This window comes from Aquarana catesbeiana, linkage group LG01 (assembly GCF_042186555.1).
Source record: "Aquarana catesbeiana isolate 2022-GZ linkage group LG01, ASM4218655v1, whole genome shotgun sequence".
Classification (NCBI taxonomy): Eukaryota; Metazoa; Chordata; class Amphibia; order Anura; family Ranidae; genus Aquarana; species Aquarana catesbeiana.
In genome coordinates, this window is record NC_133324.1 from 809,917,921 (window position 1) to 809,931,246 (window position 13,326).

The 13,326-nt window shown below is 36.3% G+C and overlaps 1 protein-coding gene across 4 annotated transcripts in view; it reads right to left on the reverse strand.

Moving 5' to 3' along the window:
* Nucleotides 1-1,343: 1,343 nt before the first annotated feature.
* SLC7A2 (solute carrier family 7 member 2) overlaps nucleotides 1,344-13,326 on the reverse strand; it is a 181,867-nt gene continuing 169,884 nt past the window's right edge. For all 4 annotated transcript variants that reach the window (XM_073608069.1, XM_073608060.1, XM_073608051.1 and 1 more), the window contains 2 exons: nucleotides 12,677-12,785; nucleotides 1,344-10,439 (listed from right to left, as the gene is read on the reverse strand). In XM_073608069.1, coding sequence (XP_073464170.1) covers nucleotides 10,246-10,439; nucleotides 12,677-12,785 — 303 coding nt within the window. In that variant the 3' untranslated portion in view covers nucleotides 1,344-10,245. The remainder of the gene's footprint in view (nucleotides 10,440-12,676; nucleotides 12,786-13,326) is intronic.

Consider the following 13,326-nt stretch of genomic DNA (forward strand, 5'->3'; position numbering starts at 1 on the left):
GTGCTGTGGTCAGGTGAGACCAAAATTGAGCTAGCCGTGTTTGGAGGTATAAAAATGCTGACTATGACCCCAAGAACACCATCCCTACAGTCAAGTACGGAGGTGGAAACATGATTCTTTGGACCTGTTTCTCTGCTTAAGGTACAAGACACCTTTCCTGCATTGAGGGGCCAATGGATGGGGCCATACATTGTAAAATCTTGGATGAGAACCTTCTTCCCTCAGCCAGAACACTGAAGATGGGTCATGGATGGGACTTCCAGCATGAAAATGACCCAAAACATACTGGAGTGGCTGAAGAAGAAGCACATTAAGGTAATGGAGTGGCCTAGCCAGTCTCAAGAACTTAATCCTAAAGAAAATTTATGGAGGGAGCTGAAACTTTGAGTTGCCAAGGGACAGCCAAGAAACCTTATTTATTTAGAGAATATCTGTGGACTAAAATCTCTTCTGAGATGTGTGAAAACCTGGTAACCAACTACAAGAAACATCTTACCTCTGTGCTTGCCACCAAGGGTTTCTCCACCAAGTACTAAGTCATATTTTGCTTGGGGATCAAATACTTATTTTACTTACTAAACTACAACTTAATTTATAACATTTATATCATGTGTTTGTTCTGGATTTTTGGTTGATATTTTCTGCCTCAATCATTTAAAATACACCTATTCTTTGTAAGTGGGCAAACTTACAAAATCTGCAGGGAATCAAATAATTATATTATAATTATTATGTAAAACAGAGTGGAACTATCAGACAAGAATATCATCCACCCACCAACCCCATCGGGCAGATCAGATCCTTGTCTGACAGTATTAATCCGCAATGCATGGCTGAAAAAGCTGAGGAGAGGTCACAAAACTCATCCCCAACCCAGGCTAGTAAGGAAATATCCTTCCCAGTGAGCCGTGTGTAGACATTTACTTACACAGCAGAAGGGAAGCATGTGCAATGAGGTGGCAATGGCGCAGAGGCTCTATAAGCCCACAGATTGTTTCTATTGGTGACTGCCAGGCTGCACAAGAAACTTAGTTAAAAAGTTTTTAGAGCTAAACAAATGGCACAGACACATTATAATATTTCTTATAACTATAAGGAGTTCTCCCTTTTTTCTTTGAGTTTAGTCACTCTTTAGTTTCAGAGCAGTTCTGATTTGAGTAATGGAAAATTTTCAGACATAGCCCCATAGGCAAAGGTTAGCACTACTTTCAAAATGTGGGTGATGTCATCACTACTCACCAAATAAAATAATGTACAGAACATGTTAGATTTATTCTTGTCTCGTATTATTATATCAATATGTGCATAAATGCAGCATTATTGAAAAGCACACACACAAGAGGTTTTTCTCTCAAATTTTATATATTATAAAAAATACAGAAAGAGTACAGGATACAGGTTTTAAAAAGCATATATTACAACAATGAAAATATTTGCTTACATTTTGACAGATATATATTTATAACAGGATGCACTTGTCTTATATAGCATGAGAAGGGGAAAAAAGAAATACAAGAACAAGAAGTTTGGCACATATTTGTAGTTCACATCACAGGAATCTGTAGAAAAGCAGCAATACACAGGAGTAAAATTACCAAACATACAATTCACACACCAGTAGTCTAATTTGTGTCCTCAATCCATTGCACACATTTTGGCAGACAACAAAGAATGCATCTTTTACAAATGGTGGGTGACCAGTCTGTGGTACTTCTGTACAGGAAATTAGTGACAAGTAACAATACTCCACAGAAAATGGCAGTGATTTTCTTTGAGGCCCCACCATGCCTGAAATAAGCTAGTGTTGGGCATTCTCTCTACTAGAGAAGTCTATCTATGCATTCCCCCATGATGTCCTTGTATGTGTGCTCAGGAAGTGTAGGAAGCAAATGAAATGCAGAAGCTCAGCTTATTTTAAAGAGCACCTGTTGTATACAAACACTGAAAACCACCAAAACGTATTATGTAACTCATTCTCAGACTCCAAAAGCACAGTGGGCTAGCTAGACAGACAGAGCAGTAAACAAAGTCTTTCTCACTGACCCTTCAGATTAAACTGTTCAATAAGGCATGTGTCACCATAATAAGTCATTCAGTTCTGTGTATGCTACTCATCTCTTTAGACATTTTTTACTTATTCAAGAGAGCAAAACATGTAAAAAGAGGTCTGACATAAAAATATATATTTTAAGTCCCTAACAAAATAAAGAAAGAAAGTATATACAAAACCATTATATATCACCTTTATATGTAGTAACGCATAACAGCCAATCAGAAGCAATCTTTTGCTGGTCTGAGCAGCACAGTGAATTGAATAAATTGCTACCGGTTACTGCACTTATTATTATAAATTCTTTTTAACAAATAAGGCAGAGCTTTACAGAAAAACTAGACATTTGCAGGCCTTCTAGTTTTCCCAAGCCAACAAAAAGACCCATAATTAACAAACACACTGATGGTGTTGATTGCTTGTGCTAGTCTGCATATACCTAAAGTATTTAGAGCCTGTACAGATTTCAGATAAACCTATATAAATGACAGTGTCATCAGTGTATTCAAAAAGCTGGGTACACGTGGATCAAAATTCAGCCGATTCAGCAGGGAATGGCTGATTTTCCGTCTGTATGTAGACCTACCTGTTTGACAGAAGCCAATAGTTTAATCGGCTTCTGTTGAACAGACCTGCTGGAAAACCTTCTTCAATCAGCAGCTGCAGCCAATAGGCTGCAGTGCTGATTAGTGTATTCTCACAGGGGAGAGTCCCTACTACAATGTCCTTGGAGGAGGGATTCCTCCATCTACCTCATTTGTGTGGATGCAGGAATCTGTTAGTTTTTTTTTTTTTGTTCAATCCACTGGCAGAATGGAAAAAAAAAAAAAACTAACCAAGTGTACCCAGCTTTACGGAAGACCTTGTTATAAGACCCATCACTGGACTGGCTTACCTTGGGCCTCAAAAGTTACAGTTGAGTATTACCCCCACTGACTAGAATTTACTATAACAGGCTAAACTGTAATAAATATGAGATCGGCTCATTTGCTTGCTTATTTAATAAAGCAAAGAGAATGTTTTTAAAACAATAGACAGCACGATAAAAGGCACATTGACTTTCCAAAAAAACTAGACATTACATAACAAATAAAACGTTCTTCCATTAAACAATTCACACACAAAACACATTAAACAGCGTAAGTAATAACTAATGTCTGAGGTAAAACATTACCGTTTGTATGGGGCACTTGGTTTGTTTTAAATACTAAAAAAAGGTACAAAAGGTGAGTAACAATAAAAACACCCCATGTTCAGAATGAGCCATAACTCTGTGATAATTCAGTGACATTTTAAAGCTTTAGAACTATGCCAAAAAATACACTGTGACAAAGGAACCTGACAATGTTTTTGGCAGCAGCAAAAAAAAAAAAAAAAAGAAATAAGAAAAATAGTGAAAAATATATTGTGTTAAATGCTGGGTTCTTTAAATACTGCAAGGGCAGCAGTCTTCAGCATCGCTGTAAATCATTGAGAACTATTTTCTAGGAAATCTTTACATCTTAAATGTTTCTGACCTGTGTCAGCTTGCAGAGCAATGTTTGAATTAATGAATGCATTGAGAGGATTTTGTCACATAGGTGATAACCTGTCTGAGGTGATACATTTCTAGAACTTTAACGAGCTGCTTGCTGAGCTCAAAGCTATACTATCTACCACAGCTTTTAATTAAAAGTGTATTCTTTACATTTGCCTGGAACCTAACCTAAAAATAAAACTCACTGTATATTATTAAAAGAGGGTGATTTATACCTATTATTATTTTTATTTTCTAATTTATTTAAGAATGGTATTTGTGTTGCTCCGTGCAGCTGAAAAGTTTGAACATCTGGTTGCTATCACCAATAGAGATGTCAATATTTTCCAGCGGTATAAAAGAATAATAAAACAGAAGGGCATATTTAATAAAAAAAATATAAAATACATAGTTAGTTTTATTTTAACAATGGAGCAAAACGTAATGCTGTTCTGTGTAACAAAAATAGATAACAGTTTTTAATAGTTAAATGGTTAGCCTGTTGAAAGCTGACTTGTGATTGATTGCTAAGGGTTATGATCTATCACGTCTGCTACCATATACCAACTACAATGTTTCTACTAGAAGCTGACCAGGTATTCATTTTAGTTGTATTTACCTTGTTTATGCTGTGCTATCAGTAGATCTGAGAGAAAAACGTAATATGGACAGTATAAGTATAGATTTTTTTGTTGACCTTTGTGTTTCCCAAATGAATTTGCACTGTTAAATTATCATTAAGAACATATCCTCTAACTGCAAATTAAGACAATTAGTTCATTCTGATTACTTACATTCAGAATTGTTTAGGAGGTGGGCAAGTTATAATAAGTTATTACCCCTAGATTAGATATGTGTAATTACATTTTTTTTAAATAGTTGCCATTAATAAAAAAACCCAAAAAACTACCTACTAGATCTATAAAGCATTTACGGTCTCCAGCTGACATGCCACTGAATATCCCAGTATGCATGTATGCATTGTACTTCTTGGTCAATGGCAGCTGAACTAAATTTCAGAAGGTTTATTTTCCTCGCTGAACAATGATATTACAAATATTAAATTTATTTATACAGAATAATATAGGTTGTCTACTAAAGTAATAGTCTATCGACCCACGTGTCACATATATGAGAAAAGTTGATACGCTGTTGCTTTTAGTATGGGAATTACAGTGATAGTATAACCAGATTAGTGGGGTGATTATTTGAAGGCTGTAATCTTATTTTAACCTTACAAACTTTTGTTTGCTTCAAAGTATGGTTAAAAGAAATGATTTATTCTTAAATTATAAATCTATAAATGATATCCATTAGAGTATTTTTTCCTGTATTTTCTAAGCCAAAGTCAGTTGAACTTCCGTAAGTCCCACCGGTAGAACAAAAATGTATGTGGGTTTGCCCCCAGACCATAATGAGGCTTACATTTCTGCTGAATTTAGATTTTAATATTTTGGAAAACATGTTATAACATGCATGGCCTTTAGGTAATCACAACACAGTATCATCAAGACATGTAATAAAAATTGTTATAAAATATGTGGGTATTTTCTGACTATATTCAATATACTTTACCCTAACATAAAATAAACCATACTAACATATAAAAAAGTCTATGATATCAAGTCAACAAATTAACAAATGTATTTTCAAGTAAGCTTTTTAAGCATGTTTCAATCTTGTTAAATACATTTTCCATTTATATTAATATATGTTATATACTGTATTTAAAATATACATAACATACATACATATCACATTATGATGTATGTGTTTGTGTGCTGTGTTTACAGTATGAACCAGGTCAATGAAAAATAGATAGTTTGGGTATAGAATGGACTGGGATGCTATTAAGTAATAATGTTTTGATAAGCTTTTGTTTTTGCTAGATAGCAATAGATATATTTTCCGTGTAAAATTAGGTGTAGGCGCTGGTTGTTTAGATTGGGGAGCCCAAATAATTGTTTTGAAGGACTCCCTCTTACATATATGTTTAATAACAGCAATTTGCTGTATGTGTGGTCCTTTCAGGGACCAGTGTTGGGGATTTTTATTTTTGGATGGGCTAGGTAGAGTGCTGTTCCTCTTTAAGGGAAAGGAGCAAAAAAATAAACTACAATAATATTTACACCTGTGTGGACTATGCTAATATTTTTTTTTTTTGATCAATGTTACTAATTTACTAATATCTATTGTATTTACATAATGGCACAGTGTGCTATAAGACATAAAAAGTTCTCTGAATACAATTATTTAGATCTTTTCATTTGGCCTTAACTACAATATGTAAACGGTTCTTAGCAGCAGCAACTGGTGTCACGATTATAAAACACTGTGATAATAACACTGCTCTACTTTGGCATTATGAATGAATGTGTGACCCGAAAATAAGTTATAACCCTATTTAGTATTTACTTCAACCCCAAATTCTTATACCAGATATACTTTAAATGACAGCATATTTTGTATATCAGTTATAAAAGGAAAGGGAGATAGCAAGAATAATATTGTGTGCCTTTGTAATACTCACAATTACATTTATTTAACTACAGTTTATTTTTTGCAGAATCAATTTGCATTATCTTTATAAGTTAAGGCTGGATCTTTAATCCATGCACAATAGGAATACTGTATTTGGTAATAATGAAAAACTTAGGTTTCACATATTGGTTAAAAGAGAACTTTACCAAGGGTCAAGCAACAGAATTCAGGGTTGAAAGTGTATACTATAAGTTGATTTTGCAATAACTCCTTATTAATGCAATTTACTTGCTTCACAGATGCTTCAGGTTCTAATGCTTTAGTAGTCAGGCCGAGAGTTATTGGTGGAAAAAACTACTTCATCGCTAGTACTGGAAGTCTGCAGGTAGTGCTTGAACTGTGGGGAGATAGGAGAATTAGCAGCAGAATTTCCAGCAGCGGACAGCACGGAAGTAAGCTGCAGTTCCTTAAAGAGTAACGCCACTTTTATGATGAAAAAGCAGTCTCCTCTGGGTGATCAGTGTACACTGCAAGGATTTTAGCAAATAACGTTGCAGATTCCCACTAGTTTCTGCTCTCAAGTAATAGTTATTTGCTGGACAGTGTCCTGCGCTGAATGGGAGTGACTAATTCACTTTAATCAGCTTGCACTTTCTGTGTTCTGATGAGAAAAGTTGCAGTGTCTGCACCCCTTTAGAAGTGCACATTTCTTCACCTAAGCATGAAAAGATATTTCCGGGGGGCGTTCTGTACACCAGGAGCCATATTGCATTGACTTTACAGAATAATGCCCCGTACACACGGTCGGACTTTGTTCGGACATTCCGACAACAAAATCCTAGGATTTTTTCAGACGGATGTTGGCTCAAACTTGTCTTGCATACACACAGTCACACAAAGTTGTCCGAAAATCCGATCGTTTTGAACGCGGTGACGTAAAACACGTATGTCAGGACTATAAATGGGGCAGTGGCCAATAGCTTTCATCTCTTTATTTATTCTGAGCATGCGTGGCACTTTGTCCGTCGGATTTGTGTACACACGATCGGAATTTCTGACAACGGATTTTGTTGTCGGAAAATTTTATATCCTGCTCTCAAACTTTGTGTGTCGGAAAATCCGATGGAAAATGTGTGATGGAGCCTACACACGGTCGGAATTTCCGACAACAAGGTCCTATCACACATTTTCCATCGGAAAATCCGACCGTGTGTACAGGGCATAATACTGCAGTTTGATAAAGTAATTTTTAATAACATTAAATTACAATATGGCTTGTGTAGTAGTTGTATATGCTATATTATTATTTTTTTATTTGCTGTATTATTGTTTTCACGAAAATGAAGTTGACTTGTAGGACTTTGAGGAAAACCCAATACGTATATACTATTTAACTAAAGGGTCAATATTTTGTTAAGTGGAAAAATAACACTTTTAAAAATAACAAATATGCATTTAAGCAAAACAGATAAACCCTGGTTCATAAAAAGCATATGGGTTTAGCACAGTGCATATAATATGAAATATATTTCCATACCTGAATATGATGACTAGCTTAAGCAATAGTGTAACAGTGTTAGACTATGTATCGGTATACATACCACTGGTTAATTTTTTGTAAGCTTCCCAACTCTGAAGAATAGCATTAGTTAATACATTGTTTTCTGGTGGTGTGGATGATGAAGTGTAAATACTTTTTAATAAGTCACAAAAATATTACTATATTAGCAAAACTGAATAAAACAGCTAAAACAAATCAAAATATGCTGTACTATGGTAAAGTCAAACAAGGGATTATTAGTTTCTTAGGGATTTTAAGTACTTTTAAGTATTTTAAGTATTTTTAAAGGCTTATTTAAGAAAACAAAAGTAACCCATAGTAGCCAATCATTTGACTTCCAGACATCTAACTTCAGTATACTGAAATGTGATTAACTACTGGTCACTGCACTGTGCACTTCAGCTTTAATAAATAAACCTATGTGAAGACTAGAAAAGTTATGGACTGCATCTCTTAAACTGTAATTCTTGTGGCTTGGATTATGTCTGTTTTCCCATGGCCTATCCTGAAAATGCTTATAGACAAATTGCCATGTTGACCTTTTTTAATACTTTGACTTGGGAAAACACACTGAAAGGACTTCTGATCGCTCATTGACCTGCCTAATTTGCACACTTCTTCTATGTTACTAATAGGTCACCAATGTAATTATGTGAATAGTGAAACGAATCCAACAGGGTAAACACCCATACCATAACTGCAAGTTAACACAAATAAATAGGCTCCTTAAAAAGTGACCTAAAACAACGTTTAGATAATAAAAACACATGCATGTATTTTCCAATGCATCTAGTATGAACAAGTTCCAAGAATACCTGGTAGAGAATACCATCATGTGAGCACAAAATTGGGTTCAAGGATAATAACTTTTTCGGTTCACCCAAGTTAATGCTGCTTATTACAACAGAAATTAACCCTGAGGTTTTCATTGGTTGGTTTCTAAAATACCCACCCTTGGTTTGGAAAAAAGTATTTCATTTTATAGCTAACAGTTAGTTTCCAAAGGCCCTTATGTAAAATAATCGGGGGATGCAGATGAGAGGTGCTAAATCCACTATTAGTCCAAAATCACAATGCAATACGAAATAGAGTCTGTATTGTAGAGCGCATTGACCCTGGTTATGTAGCTCCTACACACATAATGGCCTCGGAAAAGATGCTTTGAGAAAGGTCCAGGGGTTTAGGATGAAACAAGAGTATTAGACATGGTTTTAGAGACCAAAATTGTTTCTCACTATGATAAATCCAGGGTACAAAGCCAACACAATTTGGGAGTTTGTACATTATCCCATTCATCAAAGATTTAAATACTTATTGGATGAAAATTAGTGAACGTGGAGAAAAAAAAGCAGAAGTTAATTTCTCCTTCTATTGAAACAAGCTTAAGAAGTCCTATCAGCTAGCTGCTGAATCTTTTTCAATATAGAGTTATTCAATGACCACATTATTCCTCCATGTCCACCATTTTCCATTCCAATAACCACTTCAGGTTTGGATGAAGGGGGTAATGTACAAACCTGCAAAACTTATTGGCTTTTTATTCTCGGTTTATGAGAATAAAATAAATAATTCTACACATTGTGTGGTGCTGATGTTTCATCCCTGGATAAAAAATACATGTCAAAGGTTAAACATTTAAAAAAATGATGATGTGTTTATTCTGTTAACTCAGGATTCTTTTCTATGACATGCTCACACTGCATATAAACTAAATTAAACTGCTGGATTGTTCAGACCATTGGAAATAATGACTGTCAGTCAGATCTGACTTCTTGGTAAGTATGGAAATGGACATATGAGTTACTAAGCTTTATTTGACTGTAAAAAACATTGCGCAGTCCTGACTTCTCATAAGGCAGTGGTGATAATGCATAAAAAAGATTGTAACCCATCTATAGATTGATGTCGACTTCGTAGATGTCGACTTTGTAGATGTTCCATATTGAGTGAGAAAAGGTTACAAGGTTATGGCTTGGCATTATTTAAAAAACTGGGAAATACTACAATCAGTCCAGCCCCTGTATATATGCATGGGCATACTTGCTAGCCTATTAGATATAATTACCTTAATGCTGCAAGCAAGTTTCCCAATGCACAGTTAAGACTCATTTAAAAAAGGTAAGAATCATTCCTGAGTAACATCTGTTGTGTAGATTTGAAGGTGATTATCCCAATAACAATAATAAACTAGTGCTAATAAAAAAAAAATAAGCTATGTTTGTACATTCAATTTAAATTAAAAAAAGACCTTCGGGAATGTGGCATGCTGCCTAATTTAAAAAAAAAGTAACAAAAATCATTTTTCTATTCAAGCTTCTCACAATTCAACTTTCATTCAGTCGCTGAGAAGCTCTTGCACAGTATGATATGTACACTTAAAATAAAGCAATTTAGCAGCGAGACCTCAAAACACCTCTCATATTTCTACGGAGACATGGAAAACAGAGTTACAACTATGTTATTTTTGGTAGAACACATAGATCCACATAAAAGAGTTCTATCTTACTGTGATCTGTCATCGTTCCAGCATTTTGCACACAGTTCTTTTAATATCAAACACTGGACAACTTAACCTAATGCAGGTGCAGTGTGCGGCATGAAAGAGGCGTCTTCTATTCTTTCAAGACTTGCTAATCACTAGCATTCACTTGTCCTTTCACGTAAAATGAAATGGTCACTTTCTTTGGCATTTTCCTCTTCATTTTCCTTTTCTGGAGTTTTTTCTTCCATACCACTGTTTTCTGAATCACCGTCATCATCATCATCATCTTCTTTTTTGGGTTTCCTTTCAAGACTATTTCTAATGCCATATGCAAAGTAAATCAGAAAACCTGCAAAAAATGTTTTTAATAATAATTATTTTGGTATACATAATGCACTGTATTAAACAGAAAAAAAAAAGCCAGCATGCCAGGTTTGAGTTAAACAGAATAACAGAATTAACTAAAACTTCAAATCAAAACCTAGTGTACTGGCTTTTATCATTCATCAAATTTACACAGTGCCACTGTACATTGAGCACCCTGATTGCAATATTGGCGATTGAGGTGCAAGTGTGGGATGGATTGATTGCAATTAGGTTTTTATGCTTTCTGTATGCCCACTGGGAATATTTACCCGCTCTGTTTGACCCAGCGACCATTGTCATTAACAGAATGTGATGGGTAAATCTGCCAATTGGACACCTGGTGACAACTTTCTAAGAGGCGAATTCCCTGCACTTTTTCAGAGATTTTCTTTCACTTCTGTTTGCATCTCTGGGAAAGGAAGTGAAAGAAAATCTCCTCAACAGGGCACAGACAGCAAAACATTAATTGGTATGGGTTTTACAATTCATGTATAGCCAGAAGTTTTTTTTTTTTATCTAGTTTTGGAAAGAGCAAGTCAAGTTTTTGTAGTGGTTTTCATCCTCACAATGTACATCCACCGTGTTTTATACTGGTGAGCACTGTCACCAAAATAGAAAGTGAAGGTAATCCAACATGTTACCACTAGAGGTTAGGGGTAAAACATTTAAAGGAGACACCTGTTTCATGACAACTGTCTAAGAGGGGATTTTTGCTTTCACCTCCTCTTGTGTATCTGGGATAGGAAGTGAATGGAAAACCTCCCCAACTGGACACAGCCAGTAAAAACAAACATAAAAAAATAGTTTTAGCTTCCTCCTACTCTATCCAAAACTAAAAGCATAGTACTGTTTATCACTGTTTACAAAGCAGTCTAGTAATAATGCTATACAAAAAATACAAGCTTTTTTTTGCTTATAGATCTATTCTAATTACATATAATTGCAAAATTCACCGACAAGCACAAGCATTTGCTTCCTTTAATACCTGCAGTGCTGTCTGAAAATGGTGCTTGCAAAACCAACGAACAAAACACTGCATTAACCTCTTGAGATGAGAATAAATATATCTTATGAAACATTTATGCTCCGTACACACGGTCGGATTTTCCGATGGAAAATGTCCGAACGGAGCGTGTTGTCGGAAATTCCGACCATGTGTGGGCTCCATCGGACATTTTCCATCGGATTTTCCGACACACAAAGTTGGAGAGCAGGAGATAAAATTTTCCGACAACAAAATCCGTTGTCGGAATTTCCGATCGTGTGTACACAAATCCGACGGACAAAGTGCCAGGCATGCTCAGAATAAATAAAGAGCTGAAAGCTATTGGCCACTGCCCCGTTTATAGTCCCGACGTACGTGTTTTACGTCACCGCGTTCAGAACGATCGGATTTTCCGTCAACTTTGTGTGACCGTGTGTATGCAAGACAAGTTTGAGCCAACATCCGTCGGAAAAAATCCTAGGATTTTGTTGTCGGAATGTCCGAACAAAGTCCGACCGTGTGTACGGGCATTAGTATGTGGGCAGGACTTAACACCTCCAAGTGGGGACTCGACAGTAGTGCTCACTAATGCCTGTACTCACAGGCGGAGGCCACTGAGCTCTGACTTAGAAGCACGCTGACTTAGAAGCAAGCATGCTGTACTTGCACAGTTCTGTACGTTCCTCTTTTTTATTGCGCATACCTCATATTGGGCTACTCTGTAACTTCACCCAATGGATGCAGCAACTCCGTGTGGGTACCATGGAGCCTGTACCACACTCCACCAGCACAGCAAGACATGTCACCTCACACCCAGTGACATAACAAGATTCTCCCTGGCACATGAAGTCAACTACATCTAATCAGTGACATCTCAGGCAAAGTACATAGGATGCCTTGTGCCGCGATATCAGTCCCTCTATGGGGGGCACCAGTCGTTAGGGAGGGGGTTAAGCTTGCAAAACCCTCACTACCAGGGCCTTCAGGCACCCATGCCATGCCACCATGACTTCAATTGGCTGGCTGCCTAAGCACCCAACATTATTCCGGTTGCCCTTAGCAAAATGTTCAAGTATTCACCCAAAGTAGGCACCTGTATACAAGTATTCTCCTGTTAGCTACACGTTCAACTCTAGAGGAAATACATCACAAATACATTTTCCATTCTTCCTTCCTTGCATGGAAAGAATGTTCCTTTTGACTAAAACATAACTTTAAATTGTAATCCTACTTACCAAGAGCCATCCAGACGCTAAACCTTATCCAGGTGTCACCACTTAGCTGCACCATTAAATAAACATTTACCAGTACGCTAAAAACTGGCAGATAAGGTAGGAGCGGGACCTACAGAAGAGATGAATACATTTTGCTTTACACAATTTTGCAAGTAATAACAATCAAAGAATGTATTTTAAGCACATCTTACAGTTGCAAATTGCTGCAAACATTACTGCTTCCAGACATACTTTTCAAAGGTTCTTTTTGATCCTGTTTTCTGTCCTGTGAAAATTTTAGATGCCTTGAAGTAGATCTAACCCCAATCACCAAAATCTTATATACATTTTAGCATGTTCATATCATTTCAAAAGTTGCTTGCAATCCATTTTAACCTGCAACTTTCCTGTTTTGCCTGATGATCTTGCCATGAAGGTCCTTTTTCAAAAACTTCCTATTATGGGAGACAAGTGTCTGCAAATTGTGCTCCTGTGTTGTTACCTTGTCATATTTGCCTCTGGTTTAGAGTGCAAGGGGCCATGCAAACACACAGACATTTTCAGAAGTACACGATAGGGTCACTGTGGAGTGCAATTGGCTTGGGTTGTCCACAAAGGGGAGAGACTGGTGAAACTAATTGGCAGGGTTACCATGGGAATTATATATGGTG